We start from the raw sequence: 17,928 nt of genomic DNA on the forward strand, positions 1-17,928 counted from the left end.
CCCTTTGAGTCAAAGAGAAGTTTGGTTTATTGGGTTTTACTTGATGAGGTGGAGTTAGGGTGTTAGCCGCTGGGAAAGAAGAATCTGTGGGCTTTTGTCGGCTGTTGGATTTTATTCGTAGATTTGTTTTCTCTTTGTATCCACAGAACGTCACCGTTCAGCTTGGTTTCTTGTTGTGGATAGATTATAGCATGATATCTTTTCTTAGCTAGGCTTGAGCAAAGATAAAACATTGCTCCAAGATTTCAGAAGAGTTCTGATTGGAAATGGAAACCGTTTATGCACCCTTTGATTCCTAGTTAACATTGCAGACGAGAGATTTTGTCCTATTGACTATGTTTGCGGACATAGTTAAGAGTTATCTTACATTGTATATTTTTAAAATAAAAAATTATCTCGTGTAATAGAAAACTACCTTAATCACTATGTCATATAATGAAAAGTTACGTGAATTTAAACATAATAAAAAATTACATGAACTTAAAAATTATGTCACACAGTATGATTGTTGAATTGTAAATGATTTTTCATGTAAATAGTTATCTCTTTGTAAAGAAACGTGTTGAAAAAATACTATTCAATCCAAAAATTATGATACAATAAAAAACACTCAACTCAAAAGTTTAGAAATAAAAAGTTATTTTTTCATATTGTAGCTAAAAGATTATATTTTATAGAATAAATAGTTATAATTTTATAAGGTAATTATTGAAATAATATATTGTCTCTTACAAAATGCAAACGTGTTTTTAGTTTAAAACAAAAAAGTACTTCAATAAAAGGTTTGTATCTTTGAGAAGAAATACTTACAAGTCTATATAAAGAATTTATTACCAATCATTTTGACATGCTAAAAATAAATAAGATAAAAGCAAAAAAATCAAAAGTAGTTTTTTCATATTGTAAGTAAAATATTATATCTTATAGAATAAATGGTTGTCTTCTCATAAGTTAATTATTAAAACAATATATTGTATTTTGTAAAATGCAAACGTGTTTTTAATTTAAGACAAAAAGGTACTTTGATGAAAGATTTGTATCCATGTAATTTACTTATTGCAGAAAGTAGTTTTTAGGATCGAATAACTTTGTAAATCCTTGAATGTATTTAACGGTCTACTCTTATATAATACAAGATGAAATTAGATGTTGACTTCATTGTATACTCGAAGTTATTCGTGTTATTCTCCTTAGCATATCAAGTGATGTGAGCGACATAAGTCTTAAAGATACATTTTGAAGTTAATTTCACTGATTTTTCAAATTTCATCTAAATCGCAATTGCACCAACATTTTATGCAATATTTTTCTTTTTTGCCAATATGGCAGGTTGAAGCAGCTGTTAAGGTCATCAACTCGTCATGAATCTTTGACTAGAAAATTTCATTTGAAGGGCATTGCCAAGATAAATGAGTCTGATGTATCCTTCTGTCTTTTGTGTATCCTTTGTTGAGAACCCTTTCCAGTAGAAAATGTAAAGATTTCCTTGGAAGTTAACAAACAAGTTCGTAATAGATGTTACTGCTAATATGCATTAATTACTGGTTTGGGTTTTTTCATCCAAATTTGATATGAAAGGCAGATTCCTTTGACAAAACTAGACTTCCTTGGCAGTAACTAGCCAATGCATTCCAAATGACATGTTGGTTTTCGTTGTTTGGTTGCTTGTTCATGGAGGTCTAGCTTTTCAATTTGCAACTTTTATGTTGGAATGTCAGGCTATTCGACTTTTGGGTCTCATGAGTTGCTGAAACTTCTGGCTTTGGTTTATGATTAAAATGAATATGATTAGCTTTAGTCATCTGTCACCCATTTTCAGCAACTTGTGCAGAAAATATTGGTTTTGGCATGTAGCAAATGATTTCCTCCTAATTGAGGTCTCATTTTTTGATGCAATGAGATTAGGTGAACTGGCACCAGAAAATAGAGGAGATGAATTGGGGAAAGAGGAAAAACAGGATTGATCCATGCAGTCGTGGTATATTTTTCATTCCTTATATTTGTTACTATTTTCTTTTTCGAATTTCAATGGTGTGACATTTACATATTGTTGCAGATTCAACAAGAAGTATTAAATCTGGTTCCTCAAATTGCTCAAATGACTTGGTCTGAGTACACCTTTAAACCATTCAACAGAAGCCTTTGGAACCCTTGTAAGATTGTTTTTGTAGTCCACAAAGTAGAGTCCAAACCGGACGGTGTAGCCAGAGTTCCATTCCCAGTTATCCAGCAAAGACCACACAAAATAACCCCGCACATCACAGTTGTCTTCCCTGTGTTCATTTTCAACTTCTTCTGTCAGCTAACTATGTAATAGTGCTTCAAATCGAAACAGCTGACTTCAAATTGAAACAGCTGATTCTGAAGCACCCCAGTTCAGAACTGCAGGAATTACAAACTATAGCAGGATTGTGGATTACCTTATAGCAGCTGATAGGTTTGACAGATAATCCCTGTGGAATTTTATCCTCTTGTCATCTTGCAAGGCCTTTTTCATGTTTATGAATGGGCTATTTAGATCATCCATGCCTGCAGGAGTGTTAACTGTGTAACATTTCCTAGAAGCTTGAAGGATAAGCTCTGAGGTTGAAAGTACTCACCATTTTCTGTTATTATAACAGGTGGATTCCCATATTTATCTTTCACATATCTAGCCAACTTCCTGATGCCCCATGGGACAACACGTAGCCAGCGTGAAGCTGCCTGGAGGAGGAAGTACTCATCAGCACCAGCTGACTTTTATATATGATTTCTATAACAAAAATTTAGGTTTCACAGTAAGTTGTCAGGACATACTCTTTCTCCGATTGGAGCTCCACCTCGAAAAGCTACCATTAAGATGTATATGAAATTATTACTTTTCTATGAATTCATATTCTCATTGCAAAGATTTATAAAAGATTATGTTCTGGCATCTTACAGGTAGTAATGACAGCAGCATCAGATGAAGCATCCTGCAAGATTAGTTTCCTGATGCGAGTTCTGTCATTCCTGGCATATAATGTGGTATAATGGTTTATGCCAATGAAGTCCAGAGACCCCAGTAGCATTTTGGACATCTCTGGTAAAACTTGAGGTAACCTCTCTCCAACAAGCCTTTTCATTGAAAGAGGATAGTCACCAAAGAAAAGTGGATCAAGGAACCTGATACAATGAAAAGCAGATTAAGGAATCTGATTCAAGAATTTGATTTATTCCGTAATGTCGTAAAGTGTAGAAATTAGCATCAGATATTACCATCCAATCCCAAAATCCATTGCTCTATTTGCTGCATCTTTATCCTCGTCGCTTTCAGAGATTGGTTCATACCATTTGGCATCCAGTGCCATTCCAATTTGTCCTCCCTGTCTTTCCTGAAAAGCCAAGATATAGGAATCAAAACCATCTCCAATACTTTTTTACTAATTTTCATTGAAAAATCATAGTGATGTGTGATGAAACATTTGATTCGGGATACCTTGAAATTTTTCCGGTAACTGTGATAAGCAGCAGCATGAGACAGTAGGATGTTGTGAGCTACAATATATGGTTCAGTGGATGAGTTTCCTGTCTTACAAAGTAGACCCCCAAGAATTGAGCACCTTCCAGGAGCTTGAATGCCTGAGTCATAACCCTGGATTGAGAAACCGTGAGGTTCGTTGAAGGTGATCCAGTGTTTTACTCTGTCTCCAAAAGCTTGGAAGCAAGTAAAGGCGAAATGCTCAAAGTCATCTCTGTAATTAATTGCATTCTCTTTGTAAAATCTGTTCTTTTTTCTATCTGCAAAGATTTTCATATGCACAATTCTGTAATACTTACACTATCTGTCTACTCAACCATCCTTCATATTTATCCTCAAGCATCTGTGGAAGATCCCAATGATATAGAGTTACATAAGGCTGGATTCCTGATTGAAAACAAGAGCTAAAGCTTCAATAATTTTATCTACTCCATGAAAGTTTTAACTCTCAGCAATGTTCTTACAGTCAACCTTTCTGTATCAAAGCATCAATGAGTCTGTTGTAGTAGTTTATTCCTTCCACATTAGATTCCCCTGCTCCATCTATTGACAGTAATATTCTAAAGCAATTACTGATATTATCAGATGATAAAAGAACAAAAGAAAACTGAAACTTCAGACCGCATTCAAGCTTACTCGGAAATATTCTTGACCAAGATATTGAAAATCTGTAAGCATCCATTCCCAAATCCTTCATCAAGTCTATATCACTCTGAAAAATTTGGTCAGTAAAAGACAAACTAAAGCTTTGGATTGACTTACATAAATATATAAATATTTTTTTGACTTTATGCATATTGTCTTCTTTGAATTTTCTCATGTGTTTTTATTCTATTATTTAATAAATTGGTGGCACATCTTCATCATCCAGTCTTCTTGTCATTATATATCAGTTCCATAATTACCATGAATGATTATGTAATTTATGTTATTGATTCTTATCCAAATGGGTTCTCCTTCCTTAGCTATTGGGCGGTGCACTAAGCTTTCATATCAATTTTCTTTACACTTTTGACTATTTTTTGTGTTTTCTTTTTCCTTTGGGTTGGTGAGGCAGAAAGTTTCCTTCCACCAGCTTTCTTTACAAAGAATGACAGAAAAGGCTATCCTATCATCAACTTCAGAGGGAAACAGAAGAAGAAAGAAAAGAGTTTGAACTGATCATCATAATCATTTATATTCTTTGCCTATATCTATGCATGTAATTCACCTCAAACCGATGATACTGATCAACAGCCGTGTCTGCATTGCTGAAGTCCATAATCTTCCCTGATTGAACACATAAAACGAAAAAGCTGAATATATTGGAACTATGATTTCCTTTCCGGGATTTATGGTATTATTACCTTACCTGGTTTTCTAGTGAAGGTATCCCATATGCTATCTCCCTTGTTCCCTTCATTGACAGCTCCTTCAAACTATATACCAGATTATAACATTCAGATTAAGCAATGCTTTTCCAAAAACCAAAACCAAAACCGAAGGCAGGGTTATCTGTCTATCCAACTAGCCAATTAACATCACCTGGTAAGCAGAAGAAGCTGTTCCAAAGGTGAAACCATGAGGGAAATCAGCTCTCCTAACGGATTCTGAGCAGACAAAAAAGAGCCTGGTTATCAAAAACAAGACCAGCAGGGTAATGATTGACATAGGTGAAGCTATAGCTAGGCTTCGACAAGGTGTTTAATGAGAGGGGTAGGTTGTTGCCTGCAGGATACTATATAAGAAAAAACAATGTTAGTTATCGTTGTTGTAAAGTCTAAAAATACAGTCTGAACAAGAAATATATTGGGGCAAATTTTCTCTTGCAGGTGAAGATGTTTCAAGGGATAGGCTATGAGGTGGCCTGGTGTGAAGTTGTTTGTGTAAGCTATCTTGCCTTCCATGAACACGTTACTGTAGAGAAAGCTTATTAATAACACAGATTTAGGACCCACCAAGAGGAGAGAGTGCAGGAAGTGTGGGGACAAAACACACCAACAACTTTAAAATACTAGAAAAAAATACTAGAAATGAGTACGAAGATGACATGTATGAATGATAAAGCTAAAGCATATAGTTCTTTTTCTAATTTAATAACTAATTAATTTCTTATAATAAATTTTTCCCGAGAACATATCTCTGTCGAATAATACACTACAGTTAACCAATTATAATTATAAATTACGTTAAAATTATAAAAAAATATTATGTAGAAAAGAAAAATAATATCCAACTTGCAAGATCAAAGATTTAATCTCTTGACCTACGGATTATTGAGAAGACATGTAATTAATCGCCTGATTCTCAATTTTACTTGTATCTATAAAATTACTTTTAAATTTAAAATGTAATATAAAATTACAAGTTATTCAAACGTTTTGTATAATTTGGTAGTTGTATAATTTTTGGATAAGGAAAAATACAAAAGGTTAGGGTCAAAGCTTGGGTTCCCATTAAATTTGGTAAGAAAAGAAATATTGCATGCTTTATATGATTAAATAATGATTAAATACATATAATATAGGAATCTCACCTAGATTGGACATTGTCATGTACCAATTGAGTGGAGGATTGGATCCATTGACTGTAACCTTCAAGTTGAAGCTTGGGTTTTGTATGAATTGCGTGGAAAATGTATCAATTTTTGTTCCATGCCCTGCTGACACCTGCTAGTCAAGAAATTTTCTTGGAATATCACATCTTTTCTATTGCTTTTTTATCTTTCTTTTTCCTTCCTTTTTTGTTCACTATATATACTTTTTGGATGGATAATTCTTCTCCCTCAATTTTCCCTTAATCTAATTAATTTTCGGCTTTGGAAATTCTTATTATTTTCTGAATTTCAAATTATAAGAAAAGAATACAATAAAATAAGTTTTCGAAATCAAGTTGATGTGTCCAAACTCGAAGAAAAACAATTTACCTAACATATATAGACTAGTCTTTTTTATAAAATACTGTACATTTTGTCTAAATTAATATTCATTGACACTGCATGATATAAGACATACCTTTTTTTTTTCTTTCATGTTTTTTTGATGGGGAAAACAAAGATTTTATATGATTATCCATAAGCTTGACTATGCTTGCACGCATCCATTCTTTTCCACGTCTGCAAGTAGTTGGAAAGAAGCATATGCATAATGCATAATGCATAATGCATAATGCATGCAAAATAGAAGGAAATTTCAATTTGAAACTCTTTGGGGATGGATTGTCTTTATATCATAATTGAGTTGATTTTGTGAAGAAAGTTTTATCCAAATGAACCATGAAGAAACGTATTCCTAATTCAATTAACCCCTAAATTAAATCATTTGAGAATTATATTGTCTATGTTTTTAGTTTCATTAATATCTCGAGAATTATTGCAGGTGGTGGAAGGAAGTTGATTTTGCCTCAAAAGCTATACCTTTTGCAAGGGATACAGTGGTGGAATGCTTCTCTTTCTGATTCTGGGACTTTGCTATGAGCCCAAATACTCTTCTTTCATAAAAAATACATGACAGGAACAATAGCAATAGCCTGATGTTTATGGCACCTTGGAAGAGCTGAACGTGTTTACTGATGCCATTAAAAGGTGTTTGCTTGTATATGAATGGTTTTCAATCCAAACAAAGTTGCTTCATTATTTATTTTTTTATCTCAATATCACTCAGTTAATAATGGTTATTTAGCTTCAGATGAGAAGTTGCAGCTGCAGATTCTTTACCTGAACATATACAAACATTTTACCACTGCTCTTTGATGTCAACAAGGAACGGCAGGACAAGCTGACCAGTGATGGAAAAATCCTATCAAACATACTATGCAAAAGAGGCTGTAAGATTGTATCTATTAATCCGGTTAATGGGTGTCTATATATAAACACTGATTAAGGGTACTTAAAATATTATTTTAATTTTTTTTTCATTTAATGCATTATTTAATTTACTAAATTCAAGAAGGAATAGTTCAATTAATTAATATTTAAGGGATCTTTTTCCTTTTCTACTTCTTATTTGAGGTGATATTCCTGGAGATATGGAATCCGTTATATAAATAACTTCCCTAAGTAGATTCATGCTATATAATATAATATTAATTATAAAATCCACCAAATCCTTTTTGACAAATATTTTCTTTATAAAACCTTATGCCTCTTCCTAACTTTATCTCATTGGAGTTGAATTTCTTTGCATCCTGCTTTTCTAGAAACCAAGAATGGGTAATCTTTTCCCTGCCATGGTGCCCATAGCTCTAATCCCTTTTCTTGTTTTCCATCAATCTTTCCTAGTAGCTGGTGAGGAAGCAGGGAAGGCTCTAATTGCAAAGACTTGCAACCAAACTGAGTATCCTGAAGAATGCATCTCAGCTTTGGAGTCAGATGCCAGTAGCCTCAGTGCCAACTTAACAGGACTAGGCAGGATTGCAGTAGAGCAATCTGCCTCTAAGCTTAATCAAACCTTATCCTATGTTGATTCCTTGGTCAATAATGCAACTGATTATGCAACTTGGGCTTCCCTTGTGGTCTGTCAATATTCTTACAATGCCAGTGCCAACCAAATTCAACAAGGTCTCCAGGCTTTTGATCAGTTCAAGTATGATAAAACCTACCAAAGTGTTGCTGCTGTCAACCAAGCTGTCATTGAGTGCAATAACCAAGGATTGGGAATTTTAACCCAAGTTGACACTGCTTTGTTTAGGCTTACCAAGGATGCTATGATGATTGTTGATCTCCTGTATTATGCTAACTCAAGTTATATATTTTCTTTGTGATAATGTATCTAATAAATTAAGTTTCGATGAAATACGAATAAAAGAGTAATAAATTTTATGAGATTTCGTTGAGTAACATTTTTAATAGCAACAAAATTAAATAATCAAATTAGCACATTTTTTCTTCGAATAATCTTATTTTCGAGCCCAAATCACATGCCAAAACTATCCTCATTCTTTCAACTCATTCCATTCTATGATATTCTATTCTCCCTCATTCAAAGGGGCATTTCTGTCATTCTAGCTCATACTTGTTACTATTTTGAGAATAAATATGCATTTTTCCTTTTTGACTAAAGAAAATGACTTAGACAAATAACAATTAAATTTAAACACGTCAATGTTTTTACTTTGACGGAAATATCATCTACTTTTGAAAAATAATTATTTTCCTATTTCAATGAAAGAAAATGATATTAATATTGAATGAAATAATTAACGTTGGTTTAAGAAATTTGTGTTTATTAAATAAATTTATAAATATAGTACTTAAGTATTTGGTTCATTAGTTGATGTATAATTTATTTGCCTAAAAAGTAGGTTTAAATATACTTTTCCTTAATTATAAGAAAAACAAAATTATAAATGTGTGTATCTATGTGTGTTAATTATTTGTTGATTGGACTGATGGCTAAATACACATTTAATCCCAAAAGGAGAACAAAATTCTAGAAAGAAGTCATATATAAATTAATGTTGATAATAAAAACTGTCCTACATGGTTTTCTTGAAGAAATGGAGAGGCTATGAAGAAACTCTCTCTCTTTCTTTTGGTAGAATAGAGGTTCGGATTATACTTTTTGAGCAGATAATCATCTACATCGACTATTGAATAAAATAGTTCAATATCAAAGGAAGTCGTTGATCATTTCATCATGAACTAATTACAGAATTACCTAAAAAATTATATTAAAAAACTAGGTTATTATAAATTTGGCCGATGTTATTTAAAAGTATGAATTTAAATCTTTCATAATATTTTTTTGGATACATAAAATATAGTTCGTTATTAATTCTTAGTTCTACAAACTTCCCTTTTTATCTTGTAAATTTCATCATTGTATTAAGGGTCCGTTTGGTAATGAAAAATGACTTATTGGGAAAAAAATTTTTTGTTTAAAATATTTTATAGAAAAATTTAATATTTTCAATTGTTTAGATAAACTGTTGAAAGCATTTTATTGTTTGGATCATCTTATAAAAAATATTTTCCACCATCATGGTGAAGTTATTTAGGTGTTAAAATGACAATCATTGAAATATTTTTTATTATAATTATTAGTTAAATTTATTCAATTTATAAATAAAAAATTTAATTGCATTGAATGATTTCATTAAAAAATATTTTTTAATTTTAATAGCGTTGAATAATTTAAATATTAATATTTTAAATTAAAAAAATTAAGTTAAATATTGATTTTTTATTTATTAAAATTAAATATTAATATTTATCAAATTTAAGGTCCGTTTGGTAACCGTAAAATAACTAGTTGAACAAAAATGATTTTTGTGTAAAATATTTTATAGAAAAATCTAATATTTTCTGTTGTTTGAATAAATTGTCGAAAATATTTTTTGTTTTTTGAATTATCGTGTAAAAAAAGTTTCCATGATCACCTATTTTCAATAATTTTGTTTAATAACACCAAAAAATATTAACATTCACCAATTATACAATATATTCAAAATATTTTTTAATATTAAACTATTATATATAAATAATATTTGTTTATTTTACATAATATTGTATACTGATTAATTTGCTAAATCAATAAATCATAAATTAAAGCTAAAAGATCATTTGATAATCGGAAATTAACTTGTTTGAAGAAAATTTTTTCTATGAATAACATTTTACAGAAAATATAATATTTTTTATTTAAATGTATTGAAAAAAATAATTTTTTATTATTTTGATCACTTATAAGAAATATTTTCTATCATAATCCATTTTCAAAAAAATTTTCACCTTGATACATAAAAATATCAACATTCATCTATTCCCGACCATTAGAACTCATCAAAACACTAGAAAATCAACCTAAAAAAGTCCATAATCCAAAAAGCCAAAAATCATTTTCAAAAAATATAAAAAAATCACAACCGTTGAAACCTGAAAATCCACCTTAAAACCAGCAGGAAAATACGCAAGAATTTAAAAAATAAAAAGAAAAACAGTTCAAAATGGTGTGAACAAGTAAAACGAACATCAATTATTGGATTAATCAATTAGAAATAGTTAAAAATAAATTTAAAGATTGAAGATCTGAAAATCAATAATTTTAAAAAGGAGAGAGATTTGAAGCTGGAGTTGACGCAAAAGAGAAGATTTGTAGAAAAGAACAGCAAAACAGTGATTTGAAGTTGAAGCAAAAAAAAGGAAGAATCAGGGGAGATATGTGAGTTTCATGGTGGTTGGTGATGGAGAAAGGGCAAGGAAATTGGCTTTCGAAAACCATTTTCATGGTTACCAAACGGAGCTTAAGATTCAATTAAAACCGATATGATATCCCCTTGAATCATTTAAATTTATTTGTAATATTAATAGTAATGGGATTATGAAAAGGCATTTAAAGAAACTTCTAACTAATCCAAATTCCAAAACCATTTCTCCCAACAAAAAGGTGACATCCTTTTTCTTTTTGATATCTTTCCCTTCCTGACATATAATATGTGGCTCAAATTTTCTTCATAAATTCGTTAATTTAGTCTTCATTTGTACTCAATTGGTATCCTTGACGCCCTTCCCATACTAATTTTAGATGGCTTTATGCATGAAGTTGACCCATAAGTTGTTGAGCTACCAAAATCCTAAACAAACCTTATCAAAATCTTGACTACCTATAATCATAGGTACCTCTCATCTGCCTATCGTTTATTATAAAATCCACCAAATCCTTTTGGACAAATATTGTCTTTACAGAACCTTTTGCCTCTTCCTTTAAGCAAAGGTGGTGACAGGCATAGTAACTTCATCTGATTGAGGTTAAATCTCATGTCATTCTCCTTTCCTAGAAACCAAAAATGGGTAGTCAAATTGGTAATCTTTTCCCTGCTATGGTGCTCATGGCTCTAATCTCTTTTCTTGTTTTCCATCAATCTTTCCTAGTAGCTGGTGAGGAAACAGGGAAGGCTCTAATCGCAAAGACTTGCAACCAAACCGAGTATCCTGAAGAATGCATCTCTGCATTGGGGTCAGATGGTGGTAGCCTCAGTGCCAACTTAACAGGACTAGGCAGGATTGCAGTAGAGCAATCTGCCTCTAAACTGAATCACACCTTATCCTATGTTGATTCTTTGGTCAAGAATGAAACTGATTATCTAACCTGGGGTTTCCTTGCCTTCTGTCGAGATTTGTACAATACCGGTGTCAACCAAATCCAAGAAGGTCTCCAGGCTTTTGATCAGCTCAAGTATGATAAAACCTACCAAAGTGTTGATGCTGTCAACAAAGCTGTCATTGATTGCAATAAGCAAGGATTGGGACTTTTAACCCAAGTTAACACGGCTTTGTTTAGGCTGACCAAGGATGCAATGATGATTGTGGATCTCCTATATTAAGCTAACTAAAGTTATATAACGAGACTTATGTTAAAATTGTATTAATCTAATAAAGTTATATAATGAAAGTTATATTAAAGTTGCATTAATCTAATTAAAGTTATATATTTTCTTTGTGATAATGTGTCTAATAAATTAAATTTAGTATAAAAATAGTAACGAAAATGGTGAGATAAGTAACAATTTCAATATCAACAAAATTGAATAATCAAATTAACACCCTTTTCCTTCTTATAATCTTATTTTTTAACCCATGTTACATACCAAAACTATCCTCATTCTTTCAACGCATTTACACACCATGACCTTATACTCTCCCCCTTCAAAGGGGCATTGCTGTCATTGTAGCCCATATTTTCCAAAAATAGTGAATTTACATATATACATATGATTATATCACCCTTTGTAAGCCCAAATTAGTACTTCACAAAATCTTACCATTTTATAAGTCTATCGAAAGTTTCGTCCTCTCTCTCCAAAAGGGGTTTTAGCTTGTAGCCCGAAAGTCTTAAAACCCTGATTTCCTTTGGAATCTAATGGCTTTGAGAGCTGCGGCGACGACGGGGATGGCGGCTCGGATGGCTCCGCTGGCCATGAGGCGGTTGTTCTCGACAACTTCACCAAATTCCTTTATGCCGCCGCCAATTACGGCTATGGGGAACGGTGAGGGAACCCCTGGTCGAGAGCAAGCTCCTCCGAGTACTAACCTCTTTGTCTCCGGTAAGTATCTTTTTCTTTTCCACCTAAACTTATATCTTTTATGCTTGCTCATGGTCTTTTCTTTTTTTTTTTTGGTAATTTTTGTTTATGTGTTGGTTCATTGGTTTGCTTCCTGGGTAATTGTGGGGAAACAAAAGAAAAAGTTATTTCTTTTTTAATGGGTTTGATTTAATTGGTTCTGTTCTCTTCTGGGTTATAGGTAAATTTTGTTTATATGTTGATTTATGGGTTGTTTTGCTTGTTCGATTGCTGGGAAAATGTGGGAAAACGTGTGAAAATGGAAGAAAAGTTGTGTTTTGTTTTTTTATCGAGGGTTTCCTTTAATTGGTCCTGTTCATTTCTAGGTTGTTAATAGTTTTTGCTTATGTACTGATTTATTGTGCTATTAACTTATTATGCTTATTTGGTTGCTGGAAATGTGGGAAATTGGAAGAAATTTTTTTCTTGCTATGGTTTGATTAACTGGTCAAGAAATGAAACGCATGGTAGAATTGATATTTTCTATCTATTTAATTCATTAAAAGAAGTGAGAGAAATAAAAGATATGATATTTGTGCTTTCTAATTTGTTATATGGTGCCTCTCTCTCGATGCAAAACAAAAACCGATGAAATTTATTTTAAAAAGTATGAATTTCCCTATGCTAAGGGAAGTGCATTGTTATTCAAGTAAAGGGAGTGTGAGTAGCAAATGAGAAAGTGCAAGTATCACCTTGGTTGGAAGAAGGAAAGACAAGTGAAGGAATAGAGGATTGCAAACTTTTTTGGTAACTAGTTAGGTATAAAATGAATTATTTGATCTCATTTGGTTGTCACAGGACACTGAGCTTAATATGCAGTGTGCTGAAGAGTCAAAATAATGAGAGAGTATGATAACAAGCTGTTCATTTGCTTAAAGCTCATGTGATTGATTGTAAAGTTGACACAGTTTCAGCTTTCTTTTTTGGGATAAATGCTCTGATGGCTAATTCTAATGGTTGATTACTAGACAAAGTTTAAGTGAAAATGAGAGCTGTATTCTTGTAAGCAATTGAAGCTTGTAAAAGTGTTAACTATTTTCCAATTGAAGTAATGTATTATTTAGTCTAAAGTTTTTATGTCATGACCCTCTCACATTCATGTGAGACCCATATTCATGGATCTGACGTCATCTTGAGAGGGCTGTGATAACCTTTATCTGAATACCTATTGGTTCATCCACTGAACATGTAACATTTAGAATTCCCTGTATCCTTTGTTGGTTTTATCATCCTATTATATTAGTGACCAAACATTATAAGTTCTGTCTATGCTTTGATATTATAGTTATGTAAGACGGTTTGTTTAAAGATATCTTTTTCGCCTGAGTTGACTGAAGTTGCATGGGTAGAAAAGGACAAAATAGGTGATAGTCATGTGGAAGGCATAACTCAAGTGGCTAAGATGTTAGGTTTTCAGATGATTCATATGGTATTAAAGTGGTGGGAGCATAGATGGCGGGCAGGTTGTAAATTTCCCTCTGTACAAACTCTAATTTGTGGGCAGTTTTCTTCTTTTCCTTATTTTATGAGAACTTATGCTGTTATTGCATATTCATGTCATTCTCTTACTATGTCTTGTTCTCATTCTACATGTATGTATGTATTCCTTGTAAGCTCTCCATAACGAACATCCTCATTTGTTTAATTATATATGTTGACTGGGGTCACTTGTTTACCTTTCTTGGTTCATATTATGATGTAATTTACAATTTGAATTTGTTTTCAGGGCTTAACAAACGCACTACCATGGAGAAACTTCGGGAAGCCTTTTCTCAGTTTGGACAAGTAGTTGATGGTTTGTTTCCCTTACCTACAAGATTGTTGAAAATTGAAAATTGTCTTTTTGAGATTAGTAAACATTTGTCTTTTTTGTGTGTTTACAGCTAGAGTGGTGACTGATCGAGTATCAGGATATTCTAAGGGATTTGGTTTTGTAAGATATGCTACCCTAGAGGAGGCTGAGAAGGGAAGGGAGGGAATGGATGGCAAGGTTAGTTCCTTCTAGTTACTTAATATTCATTTCCTTGAGGAAATTTTAGGTGTTCATTCATCTGTTTGTTTCCAGGGTTTGGGATGCTCTTTGTTTTGATTTCATGTGTTAAGATTATAGTTACAATTGAAAGGGTAATGGTTGCTCCTGAAGCGATCTAAGAAAGTGATAAACCAATGGACAAACTCCATGTCTTTCTTGCACAATTCATCAGGTGTTAATTTGTTCCAAAAAATTAATTATTGAAAATCTCTTTTGGATCCAATAATCCATCCACAAAAAAACACCTTTTTGACCTTGCGTGGCTGATTCCATGTGCCCAACTGTGCTTTAATGGCTAGGGTCTCATCTTTAATTCTCTTTTTATCAAACTTTCATTCCACCTGGCGAGCATATGCTTTTGTATTATCTATATATTTTTCCTAAAGCAAGGCCTCTTTCAATTAGCAGTTCTTGCCATAATGGATCATTGATCTCTTGCCTGAGCAACCATCACTGATGTTTGGTTCTTTTAATTAGAGGGAAGGGAGGAAATCAGTTTGAGATAGTCCAAAGGTAGCTAGGAGATGAACACTTAGAGTTGGTGCTTTGCCAGCTACACCCTTCAAATCTTTTTGAAATTAATATGTCAAGGACTTTTGTAAAACTGTATTGAACCATGCTTAGCTGTTATATTATTTAGGTATAAAACAGGAGGTTAGATTGCAGAAAGTAATTTATCGACATTCTCTCCCTCCCTCCCTCCCTTCCCTGGTTGTGGTAACTAATTTCAATTGTATTTTTGCAGTTCCTCGATGGTTGGGTTATCTTTGCAGAGTATGCAAGACCTAGGCCAGAACGCACTCCACAGAACAACATGACAAATTCAAATGGCTATAATTCATATGGCCGTCAATGACAAGAATAGTTCCGGAACATGCTTCGTCAATTTTTGATCTTGATCGGAGACAGATTTACGATGGGGGTGGCCTATGATGTCTTGACAGAAAAAGAAAATTAAGTATAAACTTTCTATTCATAGACTTGAATTTAAATGCAATTGGCATGTGATGAACTGAGTTCAATTCCTGTTAAGAACTTAAGTAAAAACAAGACCAAAAGTGTAATCCTTTGAATTATTTTTCATGGACCTTCAATGTCTATTATGAACTCATTGCATTTTGTTTGGTACTTACCATAGAGATGAAAGCAAGCTGCGTCTAGTGCTTAGCCATATCATGAATTGAAAAGTTGAATGCATTGAAACAGGTTGAAGCCTGGTGATGATTAAGGAAGAAACGTGGGAAACGGTTTCAGAAATGTCCATTAATTCCATCACTGTCATTGACAATAGCGTTGCTCAAACCAACCTAAATGGACCTTTCCGATAACATACAACAGAAATCACATATCGTCTTTATAACTCGACAATAACACTGCAACTAATTAATAGCATCGCTACCATCAAAACTTAACTAATTGAACAGTCTCAACGTTCAACTGGATACCCAAAATCTAATTAGATAAATGAATGATTGTGACTTAGGGGGTTTGCCTTTTAACCAGGCTACCAGATGGAGACAATTATCACTTGCTGAAACATTAATTGGATAATCTGGAATCTGATTCCATCTAGGTAACAAAGTATACATATGTTTTCGAAATAAGAGAAATCTTTATTCAAACATAAAAAATGATGGTAAAAACTTGTTATTCTGCTGTAAATCACAGGCAACATTTCATAATTCCGACGCCATTTCTGCCAGTTCTTTTAAAGGGTCTTTTTCTGCTTTCAAAACACACCACCCTGACTTGACACTTTCACTCCTTGTTGTGTTGTACACGACATTAATAGTCTAGATGAAGTTGAATACAGCGACTGCATACCCATTCCTATGCAGATAGCTTATTTGCAAACATTTATTGCAGAGCTAAAAACTGTGTGGCCTGCCTGAAAACTAGCCAATATTTCCCAGGGCGCATTGTTTTCTCAGCTACCCAACGAATATACGGCACTTGCCTTCCTTCCCATGCAAGTGAACAGAATTCTAGATTTCTCATTCGAAAGTAACTAAACACTCGATATTTTCTTTTTCTTTTTGTCATCTGCACCAGACAAGGCCGATCGTTTTTATGGTTTTGAATGGAAGGATTTTTGGGGTTGTGGAGGGTATTCCATGGAGACGAAATTTAACACGACTTCGTTTTTTGCATCTGGCTTTGATTAGTACTTGTCATTGTTCATCAAGACTCCTCTGGGTGTTGTCAAATCCAAAGGGTTATTGTGGTTCTTGATCAGTTGTTTTCTTTTGTGTGTTGAATCAGCAGGAAAGAAAGATTTCTCCAGAGAGAAAAAAACACAGATATCGTGAATTTAATTCTGTCAGAAAATGTGGTGCACATGAATTTGTTCTACTCCATGAAAGCAATAGATCATAAATAGTTACATCTGTTTTGTTGTCAACAAAATAAAATCAATAAACACATTATTTTTCTATGTGATAATTCAAAGTTATTTTATTTTCATAAATTTATCGAAATTACGACAATTAATCATAATTTCCACATAAATTACGAGTGATGAAAATTTTTGATTACAAGTATTTGTACGCTATTTAATTTATAAAATTCGATCTCATTATAACACCTTGATTTAAATCATTGTTTACTAACTATAAGGTAGATTGAAAAATGTCAATTTTAATTATGGAAAACCAATTGCTTGAGGTGACTTGGTACCATAAAAGATTGTTAAATTTAATTTGTGATAAGAAGTGACAACTACATATGTTGATGCAGCACATAAAATGTCCCAATTTAGTGAATTTGGCAATGTATCTGTCAAAGTGTTATTTTGTTGGTTTGTGTATATGAAGTGATGTGTCTCATAAAATTACAAGAAGGAGATGCAAATAAAATTCAAACATGCAAAAATATTTCTCAATTTTCTTTTATGATAATTGACTTTCTTTTTTCTCTTCTTTTTACTTGTCATAGTTATATGTGGCAAGTAACTGTTAAATAATAATGACTCATTATTAATTTACTTGCTACTATTTTGAGGAAAAAAAAAACCTTCTTTTCCTTTTCCGATAAAAGAAAATGACTTCGATGAGTAACAGTTAAATTTAAACACGTTAACGTTTTTAACATCGATAGGACTAACTTCTATGATAGGAAATAAATTTTTAAAATATTTTTACCTACTTTGGAGGATTTAATTTTTTTTTCAATAGAAGAAAGCAACATTGATGTAAATTAAAATAATTAATTCTTATATGAGACACTTGAGCATTTACTTTATTGATTGGTGTATGATTTTTTTACTTAAAGAGTAGAGTTCGAATTTCCTTCTCTCAATTCTTAAAAAAAAAAAAAAAATCTTATATGAGAAATTCATTTTTTTAAATAAAATTATATA

General features: G+C 32.4%; 4 protein-coding genes across 6 annotated transcripts; 3 read left to right on the forward strand and 1 right to left on the reverse strand.

The window, feature by feature from the left end:
* Nucleotides 1,961-5,392, reverse strand: LOC18593729 (putative beta-glucosidase 41). Of its 3 annotated transcripts, none has more exons than XM_018124054.1 (13): nt 5,024-5,392; nt 4,851-4,917; nt 4,710-4,768; nt 4,136-4,211; nt 3,971-4,042; nt 3,799-3,886; nt 3,458-3,713; nt 3,238-3,353; nt 2,921-3,144; nt 2,797-2,828; nt 2,601-2,703; nt 2,421-2,529; nt 1,961-2,273 (listed from the first exon to the last, which is right to left on the reverse strand). In XM_018124054.1, the coding sequence occupies exons 1-13, from the start codon at nt 5,147-5,149 to the stop codon at nt 2,072-2,074; spliced, it is 1,530 nt and encodes a 509-aa protein (XP_017979543.1). In that variant the 5' UTR covers nt 5,150-5,392; the 3' UTR covers nt 1,961-2,071. The 3 variants fall into 3 exon arrangements, with proteins under 3 accessions (XP_017979543.1, XP_017979545.1, XP_017979544.1); XM_018124056.1 differs by having other exon boundaries at nt 4,136-4,201; nt 5,024-5,391; XM_018124055.1 differs by having other exon boundaries at nt 3,971-4,059; nt 4,136-4,201; nt 5,024-5,156.
* On the forward strand, nt 7,627-8,287 carry LOC18593730. Its single transcript, XM_007021091.2, has one exon. It carries the CDS (start codon nt 7,685-7,687, stop codon nt 8,237-8,239), a length of 555 nt encoding a protein of 184 aa, XP_007021153.2. The 5' UTR covers nt 7,627-7,684; the 3' UTR covers nt 8,240-8,287.
* LOC18593731 lies at nt 11,156-11,885 on the forward strand. Its single transcript, XM_007021092.2, has one exon. It carries the CDS (start codon nt 11,264-11,266, stop codon nt 11,798-11,800), a length of 537 nt encoding a protein of 178 aa, XP_007021154.2. The 5' UTR covers nt 11,156-11,263; the 3' UTR covers nt 11,801-11,885.
* On the forward strand, nt 12,203-15,702 carry LOC18593732 (glycine-rich RNA-binding protein 4, mitochondrial). Its single transcript, XM_007021093.2, has 4 exons — nt 12,203-12,520; nt 14,265-14,333; nt 14,422-14,528; nt 15,316-15,702. Exons 1-4 carry the CDS (start codon nt 12,337-12,339, stop codon nt 15,424-15,426), a joined length of 471 nt encoding a protein of 156 aa, XP_007021155.2. The 5' UTR covers nt 12,203-12,336; the 3' UTR covers nt 15,427-15,702.

The sequence above is a fragment of the Theobroma cacao genome, chromosome 7 (genome assembly GCF_000208745.1).
Source record: "Theobroma cacao cultivar B97-61/B2 chromosome 7, Criollo_cocoa_genome_V2, whole genome shotgun sequence".
In the NCBI taxonomy this organism is placed as follows: domain Eukaryota; kingdom Viridiplantae; phylum Streptophyta; class Magnoliopsida; order Malvales; family Malvaceae; genus Theobroma; species Theobroma cacao.

Coding starts and splice junctions, on each gene's coding strand:
- LOC18593732 (XM_007021093.2), top strand. CDS start 12,337: ATGGCTTTGAGAGCTGCGGCGACGACGGGGATGGCGGCTCGGATGGCT. Junction 12,521..14,264: donor TACTAACCTCTTTGTCTCCG/GTAAGTATCTTT, acceptor ATTTGTTTTCAG/GGCTTAACAAACGCACTACC. Junction 14,529..15,315: donor GGGAGGGAATGGATGGCAAG/GTTAGTTCCTTC, acceptor GTATTTTTGCAG/TTCCTCGATGGTTGGGTTAT.
- LOC18593731 (XM_007021092.2), top strand. CDS start 11,264: ATGGGTAGTCAAATTGGTAATCTTTTCCCTGCTATGGTGCTCATGGCT.
- LOC18593730 (XM_007021091.2), top strand. CDS start 7,685: ATGGGTAATCTTTTCCCTGCCATGGTGCCCATAGCTCTAATCCCTTTT.
- LOC18593729 (XM_018124054.1), bottom strand. CDS start 5,149: ATGTCAATCATTACCCTGCTGGTCTTGTTTTTGATAACCAGGCTCTTT. Junction 2,829..2,920: donor TGCTGCTGTCATTACTACCT/GTAAGATGCCAG, acceptor TCTTAATGGTAG/CTTTTCGAGGTGGAGCTCCA. Junction 2,704..2,796: donor GAGCTCCAATCGGAGAAAGA/GTATGTCCTGAC, acceptor TTCCTCCTCCAG/GCAGCTTCACGCTGGCTACG.